Here is a 20,607-nt window from a genome sequence, read left to right as displayed (position 1 = left end):
TCTCCCAACACTGAGCAACACTAGATTGCTTGGTTTGTTCTCTTAAGTGTAAGGCCTTTTGCAATCTTGGGCAGTTGATTTAGACATTTCAGTTTTTATCATACACAAGCAGTTTTTTAGGCCCCAATACAAGGAAACTCAGGATAGTACTTAAGCATATATTGAACTTAAGTGTGTGCTTCAGGTCTTTCATGAATTGTCATCTTAATTTTGGTATAGTTTAGAGATTCTAGAATACTACAAGCTTGAGAAATGCCTGATCCAGTTTTAGAGATAAGGTTACAACTACAGAAACTGGCAGTAAGTCCATTGAAGAAAGGTTTCCCAGCTTCTGTACACGTTGGCACTTTAGAAAGGATATACCGGCCATATCATTCAGTAGTACCTGTGCCATTGGTTCTATGTGCTAATATGTGATGAAAAAGGCAATTGATGAAAGAATGCTACCAACTTAAAGAGCATTCTTGTTTCTGAAAATTGTTTATCATGTCCATTGTCTTCCATATATATGTAAAAAGTTTGTGTGTGTAGTGCCTGTTTTTAACTCCTTGTTAGGATTCAGTTGATAGTGATTAAGATGAAAATCGAAAGTGTCCCTTTAAAAAAAATTCACTTTGCATAGTTATTATACTGTTTATGTACTTTATTGACTAATGCTCTGAAATTGCAAAGGGATCTGCATGCATGGACCTTACTCCTGTGGGAGTCCCACTGAAACTGTGTTCCATGCTTACCCTTAATCCAACACAAATTCATTGGGACTCCTGCAGTAGTAAAAGTCTATGCAAGCAGATTTTTCTGCGGGACTGATAACCTATTGTCTTCCCCCCACCCCCCAGCCATATGATGTACAATGTTTTTAAAGTTGAGCAGGATGCCGTGGTTTGGGTTTGCAAATCTAATGAGATAGAATTTAATTTTGCAAAAACTAAAAACTGGTGTTGTATCCATATGTATTGTATTTTATCTGAACCATCAGTATGCAAGGAAGCCAAGGTGGGCATGGCAGGGTTGGCCAGGTAAAAGGTGCCAGTTTTAGTCTACCTCTAATACTGATTAAATAATTTGTATGCAACGTTGTTAGTTAAAAGTGACTGCCGCAAAATGGGCAATGTCTCATTTAACAAGCAATTTTTTTTCTTTCAAATTGTAGGGGAAAAAAATCTTTGGAGTAATCTTTTCAGGCCTAGAACATATTTTTCAATATCCTTTGAGACATATGATCCATGAAGCTTCAACCATTTTTATACAATTACAGTTTTAGATGAATTATAAACTCTTAAATTAAAATTACAGGGTTCTTTCTAAAAGTCATAAAGGATTAGAGACAGTTGGAAGCAATTTCAAGAAGAGACAGCTCCACAATGAAAGGGTTGCCAAGGGTTTGAATGAAGGTGCAAATCAAAATGTAATACTTATAATGCTGTGTTTGCTACACAGCCTGCACCAAATTAATTGGTACTGAATGGAACAAGAGTACTTAAGCAATCTGCTTTTTGTGATCATTCTTCATAGAGATGACTGTGATACTTAGTGTTACAAAATCCAGATTTGCTGTGTTTTTGTTTTCAAGATTTGGCTTTAGATACGCTTTAACTCTCATATGTCTGTACAGCAATGATTTCTCTTTGTTTTAAAAAGTATTGAAATGAAGTTTTGTGCAGGCATCACACAAGCAGATACTGTGCAAGCTTCCACACACAACCTTGCCAGTGCAGCTCAATCCTGATCTGTAAAACTCCTCCTATTCCAGCCCTAAGCCTCTCAGGATTAGAAATTGACATTTGTACCAAATTGGTTGTCTCTCTTCACTCAAATGGTAGCAAAAGAAACAGATTTATAGTATTGCTTTCTCTTTGTGGACCTGAATGGCCATGGTTTACAGTAGAAAGAAAGCTGTGAATTCCTAGGTGGCCACAGGTTTAATGTATAAGTGATTAATTATAATATGGTTCTGCAGTAGTCATAATGGATTATTTCTTAAATATATTTATTGGTGATACCTAGATGATTTGGCATTATTCTGCAGTGGAGAAATGTTCAAATACTAGGAAGTGATGTCAGTTTTCCTAAACCTGATGGGGATATGTGAGCATTTTTCCTTTTCTAGTTTGTTCAATGCACTGGACGAACATCCCTTCTTGGGATCTGTTTTCATGTTTCATATAGCAACAGAAATGGTAAAGGATAAAACCATCCACCTGCATTTTTCTCCTAATATCTATAATGCTAGATGCTGCATTGTTGTTTATGAATTCTTATAGCTGCCTATAAAATCCATTGAAAGAAGAGAACTCATTCTTGCAAGTGGAATAAATCCAATAAATCTTATCCGAGTGAATTATTATTCATAGTGTACATGCCAATTTGAGAATTTTAGACTTATTACAAAATATAGTAAAGATTTCAGATATATTTGTTTTCATTAATAGAGAGAATAGCATATTAAATTTCACACACAGTAAACTACATTAGGGTATTCAGTTTAACAAAGTGTGGTTATGTTCAAAAAAAGGAACTATGACTTAAATTTTTTTAAGTGACTTGGGATTTTGGGTTCCTCAGTTTTGTTCAGTATGCAAACTGTGACATCTTTAAAGGGCTTAAAAGGGAGGGTGTATGTGAGACTGAGCATTTCTGAAATCAGACCCCCTTACTGTGATCAAATTCAGTAGTCACTTGTAATAGCTGAAGTAAAAATGGCACCTTCTTACTCAGAGCACAGCATGCGGAGCCCTCCTGCCTCTCTGTCAGCATCCGGTAGGACTCTATCCCTAGTCCCTTCTTTTCTCCCTTACATTTTTTTGCTGGGTGACTTCCCCTCACAGTTTCATTACAATATCTATACTGATGACTCACAAATCTTTCTCTCCGCACTGATCTGACTGGCAGTCTAGTTGTGACTGCATCGTCCTGGATGTCTTGCTGCCAGCTCAAGCCTAGTATGGCAAACTAGAACTTTTCATTTTTCTTCCTTACCTGCCTCTTCTGTATTCCTTCTCCATCACTGTTGAAAATAGTTATCATCCCACCCCATTACCCAGGCTCATTACCTGAGGACAATTTATGACTCCTATCTCTCCTCTTCCCCATACATCCAGCCTTCCCTATAACATATCAAACATCTGTTCCTTCATCACTCTTCCTATGTCCATCCACAGATACTACGATTATCTCCTGCCTATTGTCTAATATTATTGTTTCCATTATTTATATTATCTGCTGTATCCCGCATATCCCTGACCTCCTTTAACACATTTCACTCCCCTCCAGCAGCCACTCAGACCCTCTTCCAGTCCCTCTGCTGCCTTCCTCTTGCTAATCAAATTGAAAATTTTCTTTCTTACCTCCCAGGCTCTATCTTTGACCTTTTTTCTCACTGGATCAATCTCGCTTGCCTCGCTCCATTTATGATGCCAGATTCACCACTTTTCTTCTTCTCTTTCTTGCACTATTTTCCTTGTGCCTTCTCTCTTGCTTGGAATGAGTGCACCTCAGTGGATTAGGCATGCTCCATTTGTCCATTGTAGTTTCTACTGAAATTCCATTTTTGTAAGGCCCATAGACTCTAATTTCTGACACTTGAACATCAAAGCCAACTTGATTTAGAACATTTTTAAAAAAGTTCTAAATTATTGCTGCTTCTGAGTCCAATAGCAAAAATGTTATTATTAGGGCTCCTCGGAAATTTTCCAGCTGAATGTTTTTCTACTGGAAAATTCTGATTTGTGAAAATCGAAACATTCTGGGGATCATTCTGTGGGATCATGATGACTTCAGTGGAATTCTGATTGAACTTTGCCTACCAGGGGATACCTGCCTGCTTGCCTACCAGCTCAGCCCACCAGGTGGGCAGTTTGGGAGCCTGGGCTTTCTGCCTCCTCACCAGCCTGGGCTTCTGGGATTCCCAGCTCCACAGCAGGATTCAAGGTGGACAGCCTTGAAGCTGGGGATTCCTGGGTTCCTGAGCTGCCTGCTTCCTACTTGTTGGATTGCTGGGGCTCCAGGCAGCTCAGAAAGCCTTGGATAAGCTTAGAAAAGATCAAAATGCAAATGTGTTTTGACCTTTTTTAAACAAAAGTTTTGAATTGCTGTTCCATGATCAATATTGAAGTTTCTTTTCTTTTTGGTTACATTTCTGAACAGGTTTTTTCAAAGCAGGGGAGGGGGAGAAATTTTGGAATTTCCCACAGAATGGGAATTCCAGGTCCAGACCACTCTGGTTATTACTGATGACAATGCATCAGCCAGAAAGAACACAACTTGTTTATCAGTCCCTGGATTCATGTTACAGAACTGTCTTTTATGAGAGGAGGGAAGGAATTCTCCTTTTACTTGTAAACTGAGCAAATGTGAGAGATAATTGAGACATTTTCAGGCACTGAGAGACTACAAATACAGAACCTCACACTGCCATTTTTAAAGTGTAAACTTGCCAAAGTATAGTTACACTTCAAATTGTATTCCAAAATCTTGCTAAACTTCTTCATGATTATTGATGTAAGTAAACAAGAAGTCAGTGCATTAAGTGCAATGAAAATAAGGAAAAGGGAGCTCAGTTTAAAGAAAACACTTTAAAATAATTAAATTTTGTTTATTTAAGTCAGTTCATTTGGGGAGAGAGTGTGGTCCAGTGGATAGGGCAGACAGCAGATTTTCACTTAATCTCTCTGCCTCTGTTTCTCCATTTGTTAAAAACAGGATAATGATATTTACCTTCTGCTAAGCACTTGAAAAACAAATGAAAAACTTTAACTTATAAAACTTTATGAAAAACTTTATAAGAGCTAAACGATATAAAAGAGGAAAGTCCTTGTATTGTGTTCAAAACACTTGCCTTATAGTGACTGTTGTTCATATTTGGTAGGAATAAATTTTGTATTTAGTATATTTTTCTCCATATACTGAAAGTGATTATAATCTGTCCTCAGATGATCTCAATATGACACATCAGCATTGTGTTCTGGCTGGTTTTGAGCCTCGTTTCAGCTCTACCCACAGAGTGGCAGAGGTGAGTAAGAAAGGGGATTTGTTTTTTGGTCATTCGCACTGTTAGTAGTGGCTGACAAAATGAATTTAGGATCACGTGGTCTTGTTTCAAACTATGATTAGTGGTTTTACTGATGACTCCAACTTTTTGTGGGAGGTGTATGTTCTATGCTTTTCGCTTACTGATGGAAGAACTCTTATTGATTTTTATGGGAGAAGGGCAATTTCTTTGTCTATGAGCCACTTATGCCTAACCTCACATAGAGTTTCCGTATTACACTGCATTACCACAGTTTATTAAAGAAATGCAAAAACATGTAATTACATTTTTATAAAAAATGTTTTCATAGAGTTTTTTTGCCATACTCCACTATAAGAGGCATACTGTTGATGGGAAGTGATATGAGGTCTAAACATACTGCACACCAGAAATCCCAACAGCCCTAGGCTGCCACTACAAGTCAGGGCAATGTGGAACAGCCATGAGGCTGGATTCCCCGGCTTCCTCTAGAACTGCAAGTGGAAGCAGAAAAGTGCACAAAGCTCTTGCATCTCTCAGGTAGTCTGAGCACTGCTCTAAGGATTCAGCCTAGTGCTTCCAAGATGGCTGATGTGTGCTGTTTATTGGATTTGTTTCTTCTTTCAATACTCTTGACTACTGATCATAATTGCATGAACTATAAAGAAAATAGAGGTATTTGTTGCTCATACTGTGATTATTTTTTTGCTTGTTTTCATAATTATTTTTCTCTATACAGCATCCAAAAGGAAAAAAGCAAATAATAGTTCTTTTAAAAAAATCATCCCAGATTACACTTTAAAATAATTCTTTCAAAAGTAACTAATCACATTTTACTATTGGTCTTATCAAGCCAAAATGCATTACTGTTGACTGTTGAAGTATCTGTGTGTATGTGTGTGTGTGTGTGTGTGGTGGTTCAACGGTAACGCATTTAATTTTGTTTTCAAAATTATTATTATTTACTATTATTAGCTTTTAATTAAAATTATTATTCACTATTATTAGCTTTTCCCTTTGGCTGTTGTGTAGAGAAAACAATGAGGGCAACAAGCAAAAAAATAAATAGATCAGAAAAGAAAGCATCGTAACGTTAAAATTATATCATAGTATTTTTCCAAATTAGATTAAGAATTGGTGGTTAAGGACACGTCTGTCTAACTTCTGTCATGTAGGAACATATTTTTCAAAACAAACACAGATTCTGGTGACTACAGCTGAGCTTTGGAATAAGCCTAATATAATGTGCATTGTACTGTATGCATGAAGCATATGGTTCTTTATTTTTCTTCAGCAGAAAAGATGAACTTTCTAACCTTGTGCTCCCAACACTCTGTTATTCTGATATTAAAATACACACTTGTGTCCACAGTTTGAAAAGCTTCCACTTTAAAAGCTTATGTTTTGTTTTTATAAACCTTTGTGACCTCACATTGTATAGTATGGAAATTCTAATACAAAGAATTATGATACTGGGAGTCCTTACTCAAGGTTTTTCCTGGGAAGTTAGCTAATGTTATAAATATTTAACTGAAAATAATTATACGGTAGACCTATATTTTTATTTTGTGTCAGAAAGATATTTATGTTTCTTTCAGCACTGAAGGAAGTTATATTCCCAAAAACAAAGTAAAGGTAGAACAATCAATCTTTGCAACTGTATTATATGCTTTACACTTAGGAGTATATTCTACTTTCATGCTGCATGAGAAACTCCCCTTCCATGTCTTTGTGAGTCCGATGCAGGGCAAAATATGACCAACTGTTAAATGCTCTAGAATACTAACTGCAGGGAGGAAAAAAGAAAGAAAATAGAATTTTCAGCCATGCTTTTGAAACTCTAAGATTTCAAATGTGTTTCACAGTGTTTCCAGGTTTCCCCCCTCCCTAAAATCTGTAGGGTATTTTTTAATAGTCTATTATATCTTTAATGAGTTAGTTTTTTAAATGTAAACTTTTTTGTGTCAATGCAAATAATTTTAAATAGCAATACAAACAATCTGGCATGTATTAAATGTTATAAGCTTTCTTATTTTGCTTTAAAACATAATAAAATTAAAACACAGAAATGCAGCTCCTTTTTCTCTCATTTTACAACATTTTGATTATTTCAGTGGCTGGCACTGAATCTTATTTTCTATTTGCCTTAAACAGTATTACTTCCAAAGGATCTGTAAACTGATTAATATTTTTATTGTGCTCTTACAGTGCTCAACAGGAACACTGGAATATATTTTTGGACAGTGTGAGTTTGCACTTCAGAATTTACAGGTTGATTCTGATTCAGCGGCTTTGTCTTTGAAATCACTGGAAGTCCAAGTTGTAAAGGAAGTGGAAGGAATCCATAACGAGGTGAGGGGAAGGTTTTCACAGTAAATTAAGTCTGATTCTTTGAGAGTGGTGCAGTCAATGGGCTTAACAAGGGTGTTCAAAAATTCACAAGACCTGGCCTTATGTAGGTATCTCAAATTTGGGTGGCATTGACTCTTGCATTTGTGTGTGTTGGATGGGATTAATGCAAAGTCACAAGGGGGAGGACTCCATTTTTCTAATTGAAGGAGCAGCTATAGCAAGAACATTGGTTACATTATGACAAATTTGATTAATTTCTCCCCTGCTGTTCTACTCTGGCAAAAAGTAAGAGGACAGAGAAATTAAAGGAAGGGGGCAAGTGAAACCCTTACAAACCTCTTGAGTTGTTCCTCTGGCTACTGTTTTAGCATTAATCATGTTCAAAACAGATGTATGACAGGACGACGACACAGAGTCTGCTTTAATGCCTGTAATTAGGAAAATACTGTAGAAATCAAGTTCCTGAAAATAAGATCAAGGCCCTGATCCTGTACTGAGTGATCCAATAAGCCCTCAAGGAATCCCACTGAATGCACCTCTGTTTTCAGTATAGAAATGGTCCTTAGCAAGCAAATATATTTAACAGACCAAGGTGTCCATCAAGTTAGACAGAAAGTATTAGTGTAGTGTTTAGAAAGATTTGGGAAACTGGTAACTTTATCTGAGATATAAAATTACGTGGTATACTGGATAATGCTGCTTTGCTAATTCTCAGTGTCAGAGGAAAGAGTTGCAGCATGACATAATGATTAAGATCTTGCAGAGGGTTTGGTAAATTTGCTTACATACTTTTTATGATGGTGGAAGTGGTGTTTCCAGAGAGGCTCAATTGAATTTTCTTTAAATTTTAACTTATATTTTAAAAAAAAGAGAGAGCCACAGAAAAAGTAGAGTCAACAACACTTTCTAGGGTATTTAAAAACAACAGATTTGACTTGTTTTTTGTTATCCTGATAGCTATATCTCTAGATACAACTTGTGTTGACCTTTATTGGTTAACAAAGCATAAATGGTGAGCACTACATGGAAAATGAGTAACACTGACTAATTAGTATACTATAGTACTAATTTTTTTTGACCAGTTTGTTCTCTGATTTCAGTGGTGCTTTCCTCAGCACAGTGATATTCATAAATTCCAAAGAGTTATTTTGGATTCCCGCTATTATAAGTTTGAGCAGTATTTGACCTACTGGGACATGTATAGAGTATAATTTTCACTTAGAGTATAGGGATGCCTTTATAGCTCTAAATATTTTTTTAATTCATTTGGTACAATATATTTATTCAGGAACAAGGCAAACTTTTACAACTTTCATAAAACTTTGAGGGTCAGTGTTTTGGCTGCACTGTGTTTACTCTTGGTGCAGCTGAGGAGAGTAGGGTGGGGAAGGATCTGCTCCCTTGATTTTGGTTGAAATGGCTGCCGGTATAAATTAAATCAGCCTAGTATTTGCAATACTTTACGAAATATTAATCAGGCTTAGTTCATAAGACTGTAGGCATATATCAGTTTGTACAACTAGGGCCACATTCACAGCTGGTGTAAATCAGCATAGCCCCATTGACTTCAAAAGAGCTATGTGATTTACACCATAGGAAGAGTACACCCCAAGTGTTTGCAGTGACCTGAATAATTTTGCCATGTGACATACATTGGTGTTTCCTGTTATACATATGGGATATACTATCCCAGAAATCACTGGTCAGGCTATATATATTGTACACTCCGACTGAATAGAGACATTGGATCTATATTCCATATGAAAAGAGAATCACTCATCCACTCTCTTTTGATTTTTCAAGGTCATCTCTTCGTTTGAGGGATTAATTCCATATGTCAAAGTGCTATGTCAGATATTGTTCTTTTTTTACCACACAAGTAGGCAAGTTTTCTGTGGTTTACATTGTGGTAGATATACGTTCCTTTGCTGTGTATCACTATTAACTGGAACCATAAATGTCTGTGAGGCTAATACAGGTCTTTCATTCTTTTCTTTTGGGGGGGGGCAAGCCACATGCCTTTTTAATACAAGTTATATGATAAAGTTCTGTGTAGTTTCATGGTCTAATACAACTAGTAAGTTCAAACTCTGTAAATTATTTATAGAAAAAGTGCCCAATAATTTCCACACAAAGAGCCAAATCCTGGGTCTAGTGAAGAATATGCTAGATCGGCCGTTGACTTCGGTGGGATCAGGATTTGGCTACAACTATTAACACCCTCTCCCCTGCAATTTTCCTCTCCTCAGTGTAAAAAAAAAAAATGTTGAGAAACTTATAGTGCTGGCTAAAGCAAAACACCATATGGGTGAACGTGCATGAGGATCCCAAACAACTCTGCCACTGTGTCTCTGTTCTGATGTGCAACTTCCTTCCTCTTTTAAATCTACACCTCGGCAGAAAAGTTGTAACTTTTGTATACACTGCAGAGATGGCCTTGAAAACGAGGTACTTGAACTTCTTCCAACTCACAATAGCTGGCTGCCATGTTTTACTTTTAAGTATTGCCACAAATGCAGTTCTTCAGAAACGTTATCCCAGATAGTGATTGCTAGGTGCTGTGACTTTTTCTGAAACTGTTGCTTTGCCCTGATGGCATCTCCAAAATAGGCATCGGAGGAATCATGAATGGTTTGCTGAAAGGCTAGAAGTGACTTGAAGGTTTGAACATACGGTCTGCTGTACCTCTGGTCTGGCAACAGTCACTTTCTTACGTACATCAAATCCTTCCTTATGGCAAAAGTAGATTGAGTTTACTCCTGAAGGTAGCGTGATGTAGAAAAACCTAGTCTAGCTAAATTGAAAGGGGTTTGTGTTGTTAAACTTTTAGGTCACTGCTTAGAAGAGTGGTGATGTACACAACAACAGTAAGGTTAATGTGTGTTTTACCACATCAGCGTGAAATGACAGCACAGTTGGTGGCTGGCTGGTACAAAAGAGAGGAAATATAGATCACCTACATAGGTGGCATTAATAACCAATACCTTTAAATAATTGACTGAGGAGCATAAGCTTTCAAAATGTCAAATGGTGCTGTTGGTTTTTTACTGCCCAGTATTGACTATAAATCTAAAAATCACCCTTTAATCATTGTTTAAAGGACAAATTGAGGATGAGTTGATATTAGACATAACAAGCCTGATTCCAGTCTTACTTACACTGGTGTAAATCAGCAGTGAAACCGAGTGAGATCAAAGTCAGGCCAACAGTTTATTTATTTATTTTTAAGTGTTCATACGTTCAGGGTTCTTGCCATTCAGTTTAGTTTTGGTATAAGGAAGTCTCCAGTATAAAATTGCATCAGAGAAACTGTAGCTAAAGATGAGCCTCAGGTGTTAACCTGATATTCAAACCTGGTATGTGAATATTCACTGACCTCAGCTACTTTGTGTGTCTAGCTGTTTTGGTGGTTGTACTATGATTTCTATCTGTTGGAATTGCTGCATTTATTTCTCAAAAAGAAAAGGAGTACTTGTGGCACCTTAGAGACTAACCAATTTATTTGAGCATCAGCTTTCGTTATTTTATTTTATTCTAGGGCCTTAAATATTGAACCTAATGATTTATATTACAGACCTTTTGTTTTTATACGGAGTTTGTCCCCCTTACCTTTTTAAAAACCTTCCAGTGTTTGATTTTTTTTTTCTTCCTCGCATCCTCCTATCCATAGAAAGTGAGGGAAGTAGGTGTGAATGCCTCATTAACCCCAGCCGATCTAAGAAAAGGTGTTGTTAAAGAGTTGCTTTGTTTTAATGAAGGAAAGAAGGGGAGAGTATAACTCCGAATATAACTTCTAAGAACTTTGGGGAAAGTATTTAACACATGCTCATCTCAGGGTATGTCTAAACTTGATATGAAGATAGCTACCATGCATTAATTTAAAAAAACAAAGTGTACTTACCTTTCAGAGGATCCCAAAAAGCTTGTTACAAAAATAAGTAGCAGTATCCCTCTTTTACAGATGAGTAAACAGATGGTGACATCATGGCCACAGAGAGGTTCCTTTTCAGAGTCAGGAGTCACTTGACTTTCAGTTCTTGCTCTAGCCACCAAATAACTGCCTGCCTGCACTAGTTCAGGAAGATCAGCTTGAAGACTAACCTAGTGGATAAAACATTAATTGACCTTTCATCTTTATTTAACTCAGTGTTGAAGCTAAGTTGAGACACGAGGTAAAATGAATTTGGACCTCAGTTTGAGATCTTTGGTGAACAGTAGTTCATATCATTAAACAAGCACATATGTCATAATTTGGCATGGTTGGCATGCTCTCCTCTAGAGGGACCAACTAATCCTGCACAAAATTAACTAGCTTACCACTAAACTTTCCCTCTAAAACCTAGAGAATAATACAGCTCTTCTAGGTCACAAGTCACTAAGCAGTGTGGCTGTAGTTGCAGCACCCATGCTGTGCTAGTAAATGGTGCTGCCACAGTTTCCATTACTGTCTGTCAGTTAAGCCCAGGATGTATTTAAAATGTGACCAGGGTGCCAAAGATTTAAATTAGATTTAATTTACATAGATCAAGGGGACAAATCGATGTAATTAGTCAAAAATCAGATTGACTGAATTCACATTCCTGTCACAATGGGTCATGTTGTCACATTGATTTTTTTTTTATTTTTAAAGCAGAGTTCTTTATTGATTAATGACCTAGTATGGTTTATTTCCTGAAACATTAAAGTCTGGCAACCACATAGGGTATTGCCTTTTTAGTGGAGAAGGCCAGCAAAAAAATTACCATTGGGCCTTATTTTCAGCAGTGCTGAGCACCCAGAACTCCAGCTAAAGTCAGTGGAAGATGCTAGTGCTCAACACACCTGAAAATCAGTCCCGGAGAAGCCTGGCAAAATGTATCTTGACACTTCAGACCTGGATAATGCTTTAAAAGCAATAAACTTTACTTGAACTTTATTAGGAAGGACGTACGTTGTTAAACCTGAATACTAAGAAAAGCTGAATGACACTCATAGCTTCCTTTCAAAACATTTAAGATTTACCTCAACTAATGTCTTCTAATCCTGTTGATATGTTTTACCAATGGGGTTGTTTTAATATTATATGTGCAGCTTTTTTGTTTAAACTGCTTTTATTGAAATCAGTTACACATATCAAACAAACATTTAGTTAGTGTCGACTAAAACAACTTTCAGTCTTTTGTAGCTGTTCTGTTGGTTAAAAGGTGTTCTCAGGTGAGGGCTTTAAGCCATTTTCATTATTGTTTCACCTTCACAGGTTGTCTTTGTTTGCCTCATCAGAGTTCAGAAGGGGTAAACAAAAGAATTCTTTGTGGTAAAGGTGAAGATTAAAGCAGCTTTGAGCCTCTGTGTGAAACATAACTACCATAACAAAGATAAATACAAAAATCTAAAAGACCAGAACTGTAAATCACTAATAAAAAAAATCAACAAAAAGAACAACAGAGACTGGGGGGTGGGTATTAAGATGAATGGAATGACTATGCTTGAACAATAATCAGTGTGTTATACAGTCTTAATGATGTTTTATAACTACAGTACTGGATGATGTGCAAGTATGGTATTAAAAACAACCCACACAGGTTATCTATTGTGTGTTACCTGCCTAGTGCTCCTGGGCTTAAAGGGGTGTGCAGCACATAGTAACTATTTTTTAAACACAGCTTTCTTATCATTTTAGCTTCTTGATGTGTGTCAGATCATTGGCTCCATGAGGTGCCTCAGCGTAAACTCTGTTGGTGACATCCCATCTCCCACAGTACTCTACAAGGCTAGTTCTATGCTGCAGCAAAGGAGTCATGAAAATATCTTCTATTATTGTAAATGGAGGTGTGCTGTATGACTTCAAAAGTAGTTTATATTCTGAAGAATATAAAATAATCCTAAAAAATGAAAAGATTGTTGCCAAGCATACCTTGTAGTCTAGGAAAATATTCTCTTATGTGAGCCTGGGAAGGCTGTCTGCATGCTTAAGCGCACTGCTGTGGTAGCTGGAGTCACTAGCATAATGTCTGCTGCTGCATCACTCTCAAAAACTCCCAGAATCTGTGACTTCAGGTGGCCTGGAATTAAGCAGAGAGCACCCTTTTTCGTTTTTGCAGTGTGCATCACTCTGCATAGCTAGAGTAAGAAATGTTTGTTTTCTGTGAATGAAGAATTGATAGAGGGAGCATAAAGAATTATTTTGGAGCCCCCAAGCAGTGAATGGTAGATCTGATGGGTCAGAGGAATTGGTATTGGGAAATAGATCATTTCATCTCTAGGTCTCCCATTCAGATCTTCTTTGGCCAAAATTTATCATCTGGTGGTAGTTTGGTGACCTATTTGAAATTATCTTGCAGTATCAGTACTGGTGTCTCCATCATAAAAACCACCTCCACAACTGGCACTAATACCTGCACTTCTTGAAAATTTTATCAGATTGGCCAATATTTATGGGGACTGAACTATTTTCTCTCCCACAGTGGTAGTCTAGTGAGCCCAGGGATTGAGGCATGTTTGTGTGTGTGGTATGAGGAAACTTGCACTATTATAATCTTTACAGTACTATTCTATTGGTGGAGAGAGGATTTGGGATTCCAGAGCTGTCAATCAGGCACCTTTTATAAGCACCTTGGGGCTAATCTAAAGGCAGTTGAAATCAGTGGGAGGTTTTGCATTGACTATGGTGGGCTTTGGCACAGACCATAAAATGACATGAAAAAGAAAATTAAAAATAGCTTAAATTTCTGTGTGTAAAGTTGCCTTTGGAAACTACTTGTTGGAGAAACTGTCAATGACCCCATCTTATAAGCATCAGCACAGATGTGAATAGATTCATATGTTTTTCCAAGTAATGAGCACAGACTATTTATGCCTCCTTACATGTCATTCATCTCTTTCCAGGTCGAATTTGAGTGGCTTAGGCAGTTTTGGTTTCAGGGCAAACGCTATAGGAAGTGCACTGATTGGTGGTTTGAACCAATGGCTAAATTGGAAGAATTTTGGAAAAAGATGGAGTTTATGGTAAGTACTAGCAAATAGCCTAAAGCTCTTAAGAACCTAATTCTGCAGATACATTGCATGCAGAACCCATTGTAACTGTGTTGTAGAATCAGGCTTTAAATTTTCAGTATTTGTATGCTCTCTGTAATGCCAGTGCTGCCTTCCAATCCCACAGCAAAGCAGGAGAAGAAATAAAATAGCAAAACAAAATGAACAAAACCAAAAAACAGGAGATGTTGCTTAGTGTCCATTTTGACTACTGTAAGGTAAGATGTCAAAGTATTGGGTTATTACTTAATAATGATTTGTCTTCACTGGAAATTTTCAGCTCTATCCCCACCTTTCATATAGCACCAAGGTAGCTAGCTCTACTGATCTGCTTGTGAAAACATCTCTGTGCAATTTCACCAGTGCTTGTGCTAGACCAAGAATAGAGAAGAATGCTAGTGAACGCAAGGCTAAATAGTGTCTTGAGCAATGCTAGTGAGTGGCTAAGATCACTATGTCCTTTGAAAATATATCCCTGTCCTTGTCTACACTGGGGATTTGCCCCAGTTGCAGCATTGATGGCCAGCCATTGATCTAGCTACAACTGTGCAATCCATGATGTCTTACTGCAAAACTGGTAGAAGACTCTGTTTGTACCAGCACAGCTTACCATAGTTTCAAGTATTGCCTGTCTACAAGAAGTTTTTGCACTGGTGACTGGCTGTAGATGGCTGTAACTAGGGCCAGGTCTACGCATTGAACGATTTGCCAGTAAGATATATTATACTGGTAAAGAGCTCCAAGTGTGGACACAGATTATACCAGCAAAAGTGTCCTTTTGCTGATATAGTTCTTCCAGTGCCTTGAGTGAAATAAACTACACCAGCAAAAATGCAGTTTTACTGGTATAACTGTGTTTACACTAGGGACTTTTGCCAGCACAGCTATGTCGATCAGGTATCACACAGTTGACTGACATACCTATGTTGGCAAAACTTTGTAGTGTAGACCTGACCTTGGACAAATCCCCACTGTAGACAAGGAGCCTGAATATCTGCTCTGAATAGTTGTTAGGTTTCTGTGGCATTGAATTTGGACCTGATCCTGAGAGTTTGAGTACTGACAACTCATCAATGGTAAAAAGAACAGGAGTACTTTTGGCACCTTAGAGACTAACAAATTTATTAGAGCATAAGCTTTCTTGGGCTACAGCCCACTTCATTGGATGCATAGAATGGAACATATAGTAATATACACATACAGATAAGTTGGAAGTTACCATACAAACTGTGAGAGGCTAATTAGTTAAGATGAGCTATTATCAGCAGGAGAAAAAAACTTTTGTAGTGATAATCAAGATGGCCCATTTAGACAGTTGACAAGAAGGTGTGAGGATACTTAACTTAGGGAAATAGATTGAATATGTGTAATGACCCAGCCACTTCTAGTCTCTATTCAAACCCAAGTTAATGGTATTTAGTTTGCATATTAATTCAAGCTCAGCAGTTTCTTCTTGGAGTCTGTTTTTGAAGCTTTTCTGTTGCAAAATTGCCACTGTTAAATCTTTTACTGAGTGCCCAGAGAGGTTGAAGTGTTTTCTTTCCCGTTTTTGAATGTTATGATTCCTGATGTCAGATTTGTGTCCATTTATTCTTTTGCTTAGAGACTGTCCGGTTTGGCCAATGTACATGGCAGAGGGACATTGCTGGCACATGATGGCATATATCACATTGGTAGATGTGCAGGTGAACGAGCCCCTGATGGCATTGCTAATGTGATTAGGTCCTATGATGGTGTCACTTGAATAAATATGTGGACAGAGTTGGCATCGGGCTCTGTTGCAAGGATAGGTTCCAGGGTTAGTGTTTTTGTTGTGTGGTGTGTGGTTGCTGGTTGTTTCAGGTTGGGGGGCTGTCTGTAAGTGAGGACTGGTCTGCCTCCCAAGATCTGTGAGAATGAGGGATCATTTTTCAGGATAGGTTGTAATTCTTTGATGATGCGCTGGAGAGGTTTTAGTTGGGGCCTGAAGGTGACAGCTAGTGGCGTTCTGTTATTTTCTTTGTTGGGCCTGTCCTGTAGTAGGTGACTTCTGGGTACTCTTCTGGCTCTGTCAATCTGTTTTTTCACTTCAGCAGGTGGGTATTGTAGTTTTAAGAATGCTTGATAGAGATCTTGTAGGTGTTTGTCTCTGTCTGAGGGATTGGAGCAAATGCAGTTGTATCTTAGAGCTTGGCTGTAGACAATGGATCGTGTGGTGTGTCCTGGATGGAAGCTGGAGGCATGTAGGTAAGTATAGCAGTCAGTAGGTTTCCGGTATAGGGTGGTGTTTATGTGACCATCGCTTATTAGCACAGTAGTGTGCAGGAAATGGACCGCTTGTGTGGATTGGTCTAGGCTGAGGTTGGTGGTGGGATGGAAATTGTTGAAATCATGGTGGAATTCCTCAAAGGCTTCTTTTCCATGGGTCCACTGAAGGAAATAGATTCAATATGTATAATGACCCAGCCACTCCCAGTCTCTATTCAAACCCAAACGGGCCATCTTGATTATCACTACAAAAGTTTTTTTCTCCTGCTGATAATAGCGCATCTTAACTAATTAGCCTCTCACAGTTTGTATGGTAACTTCCAACTAATCTGTATGTGTATATTACTATATGTTCCATTCTGTGCATCCGATGAAGTGGGCTGTAGCCCACGAAAGCTTATGCTCTAATAAATTTGTTAGTCCCTACGGTGCCACAAGTACTCCTTTTCTTTTTACGGATACAGACTAACATGGCTGCTGCTCTGAAACCTGTCATCAGTGGTAGTTACAGGTACACAGATCAGGCCCCATGTGTAACTTTCAATTTAAGAAAAGGAGTACTAGTGGCACCTTGGAGACTAACCAATTTATATGAGCATAATAAATTGATTAGTCTCTAAGGTGCCACTAGTACTCCTTCTCTTTTTGCGAATACAGACTAACACGGCTGCTACTCTGAAACCTTTCAATTTAAGGAAAGTTTCTTCCTTCACCAACAATAGCAGATAACAGTTCACACTATACCATGAATAGAAAAATGTTTTGGGGGAGGGATAGCTCAGTGGTTTGAGCACTGGCCTGCTAAACCGAGGGTTATGAGTTCAATCCTTGAGGGGGCCATTTAGGGATCTGGGCCAAAAATTGGGGATTGGTCCTGCTTTGAGCAGGTGGTTGGACTAGATGACCTGCTGAGGTTCCTTCCAACCCTGATATTCTATGATTCTATGATACTGGAACTCAAGTTCTACATTGTGAGCTTTTTCTGTAGCAACTGGTGTCACAAACACTCAAAACGTTACAGAAAACCAGAATGTAGATGTTTGTGCTCCTACCAGCTGCAAAAAGAAATCAGAGAGCCCTGAATTTTACCAGTGAAGAAAGAAGTGATTTGTAACTTTTATCTTTTTTTAATGAATTTGTGTCTCTTTTTTTAAATCCACATGCACTCGCATTCTGCTGGTGTTTTTGGATCTCAAATGACTTATCATTTGTAAAAAAGCTTTTCAGTTTATTTTTCCTTGAAATAACAATCTATTTTCTTGTAACACAAAGACTTAGTGAGGCAGACACAAGATTGTTTGATTGTTATTTTACAACCATTGTGTGTTGGAACATGGAAAAACAGCACACACAGAAATTCTCAAGGGCTAGGTTTTCTGCAATTGGTGTGACATTACCATGTGTCTCTAATTAGAAACATGGTGGCGTCAGTGTATCTCCTTTCAACAGGCCTCAGGATGATATTTATCAGCAAACTGAAGGCTTAGGCCAAGACAGAAGCTGCTTCTAATTTAAATTTTAAAAATTGCTTTAATGTTTTATGATTTCTAACACATTAATCACAATTAATTTCAGCTATTGAGGGAGACAGTAGAGAATTTTAATTGAGAATGTCTGTTGTTTTGATGAGCCTTTAAGCAAATTTGGTGCTTACTGTGTTTGGGACCCAGAAGCAACCTTTTTCAGTTCAGTTCTTTCTCCTTATACCTGCAGCATGTACCACATTCTTTTAAAAACTGACAGTAGGGGGCATTGTTGAGCTGCAGTTTTAATGTAACAACAATACTGGGTTTGAGAAAATATATAGAAATGTAGCATTAACTGTCAAGAATTATCCCTGTTGCTTCAAGTTAGCTGTAATCTCTAAGATTCCATAACACAGGAAATCAATTGTGGGTTAACAAATTCAACAGCAATTTAACATAAAAAGTGTAGTGTTTTCGTGCACATTTGGATTCTATCGAAATAAGTTAAATCAAAACAACATTTCTAAAGGTACCTGCCAGTCTACAGTGAATATATTTCTGTAAATTATAATAATTTTAGCTGAATGATTATAAAAAATCATTTTAGTATATAATTTAGAAAAAAATCTAAATTCTGAATGTCTTGCTACTGTTAATTTTGTCTGTACAGAAGCACTATTGAGGTTTCCTTCTAAAAGGAAATACTTTAATAAGCAGTGCATTTTTCTTTACCTCTGTATGAGCTGTACAACTCTTATCATACATTTTTACATGTATGTATCTAGAATTTTACAGAAGTAGGTCTTGGTCTCTTTGTGTTTTTTCTTTTTTATGTTTCCCTGTTTAAAGATGAATTTTTTAAAAAAATATTTTTTTCAAAACTGCTTCTAATTCTGCTAACTGTAACTGCTCCAGTGTCACAACAAAATAATAATTCAAAAAGTTTAACCCAATGTCTTCAAACCTCAAGGCTCTATTTAATATTTTTATACATTATAGTAAGCATACATTTTTTTCATAATGTTTATTCCTGGCATTTCTTTCCCTGAGGATAGTTTTACTCAGGTCTCATTCTTGTGATGTAAATGTTAAACCTTTCATTTGAATGACATTCTGATAAAACATCACTTTTCCCCATAATATTACCTCATGAATTTATGAGCCCTTAAATCCAAAGCAAAGGTTGACCAGTCTTCACCGCCCTTCCTCCCCCCCTTAAAATATGAAGGCTATTCAAATGTTTGTATTTTAAAAAAAAAAAGTCATCCAAGATTACCACATTATCATGTGCAACATCAGGATAAGTGCTCACTGAATTCAAAGAGAGAGTTACCATTTGAAAGGGACTGTACAAGCTTTGCTTTCTGGGTAAAGAGAAGTCTGAAAAGCTGAAATCTCATGTGATGTGAAGAAGTCTTGCTGTAGCTGTTCTGAGATTCAGGGGAGAGACAATTTGTCTCTCAGGGTCTGATATCATGCAAACCTCACAAACTGACATTTATTTTACCTATAAAAATGTTTAATACTGCACCAAAGCTGTGGGAAAAGAAAGAATTAAAAATAAGGAAATGGGGAAATTCTAAGACTTTTTTTTAACTCTAATGTACATTTGGTGAAGTAAAATGTAGATCGCTGGTATGGTTTTGCTTGTGAAATGAAAAGTGAATCGACTTTGATTTTACACATGAATGACAAATCTTCAAGATTTTTAACATATCTGATGTTTCTTTTAAAAAATGAAGACACTAGTAGTGTTGTATGGCATAAATTGTATGTCTGCTTTGACAGACTATTTAGCAATGGAGCAACGTATTTATAGAGCAGTTGGCCTTAATAACCTTTATTGACTTTAGTGGGTAAGAGCCAAGACTGGGATTATTAAAATGTATCAGTTTCATTGCAGTATAAAATCACAACATATATAATTATGTTAGGTAGGCTAGGCTCCATTTAATCCCACCCATTTATGTAGGGATTTGGCAAGAGGAAGAAAATCATGGCACTAAAATGTACAGAAATATAGAAGTGGCTGGGAGTTTTAATAGCATAACTGTTTGCCTACTGTAAAAAGGTCTCACTTGAAGGCATGAAACATACAGAAGCTAAGCGTAAACTTTTGACATTTAATTGATAATAAAGTAGTCTAAATTCAGGAAATCTCACACCATTTGTTTTACTGTTTTGGCATGCTTAAACAGTTAATAATGATTAAATGCAGCATACCATTCATTTTAATATATAAATGTTCTGTACATACAGGAATGTATACATTTTATGTGATTATAATGAATGAAATGTCATTCCATGCTGTCTGGTATCTTGAAGCACAACTGCTTCATCTTAGAGGTTCGGGGATTTTATTTTTTAGTAACAGAATAATTAATCATGCTCTTCTTGTTGTTGTTATCCTCAATAGTACCCTTCAGTCTTTCTTTCACTTGAATTGAAATTGGAGAGACAAAATATTTACTTGTTAAATTATTTTTCTTTGTTTCCTTTTTGAATTCTATTTCATTATTTGCT

At 37.1% G+C, this 20,607-nt stretch overlaps 1 protein-coding gene and 1 long non-coding RNA gene across 29 annotated transcripts in view; one reads left to right on the top strand and one right to left on the bottom strand.

The window, feature by feature from the left end:
* The window catches only part of LOC119563732, a 70,478-nt gene extending 59,030 nt beyond the window's left edge, over positions 1–11,448 (bottom strand). For all 4 annotated transcript variants that reach the window (XR_005222329.1, XR_005222330.1, XR_006285262.1 and 1 more), the window contains exon 1: positions 11,262–11,448. This is a non-coding gene — a long non-coding RNA (uncharacterized LOC119563732). The remainder of the gene's footprint in view (positions 1–11,261) is intronic.
* FTO (FTO alpha-ketoglutarate dependent dioxygenase) overlaps positions 1–20,607 on the top strand; it is a 322,346-nt gene that overhangs the window by 96,301 nt on the left and 205,438 nt on the right. For 21 of the 25 annotated variants that reach the window (XR_005222328.2, XM_037878283.2, XM_037878284.2 and 18 more), the window contains 3 exons: positions 4,932–5,011; positions 7,217–7,360; positions 14,225–14,344. Coding sequence is in view for 24 of the 25 variants with exons in the window: in XM_037878283.2 (XP_037734211.1) it covers positions 4,932–5,011; positions 7,217–7,360; positions 14,225–14,344 (344 nt within the window). In the remaining variant the exon portion in view is untranslated. Of the gene's footprint in view, positions 1–4,931; positions 5,012–7,216; positions 7,361–14,224; positions 14,345–14,498; positions 14,590–20,607 lie in introns of all 25 variants that reach the window. The other 4 variants (XM_037878297.2, XM_043526410.1, XM_037878298.2 and 1 more) reach the window with 2 other exon arrangements.

The sequence above is a fragment of the Chelonia mydas genome, chromosome 12, assembly GCF_015237465.2.
Source record: "Chelonia mydas isolate rCheMyd1 chromosome 12, rCheMyd1.pri.v2, whole genome shotgun sequence".
NCBI lineage: Eukaryota > Metazoa > Chordata > Testudines > Cheloniidae > Chelonia > Chelonia mydas.
This window is presented reverse-complemented; position numbering and strand designations above follow the sequence as displayed.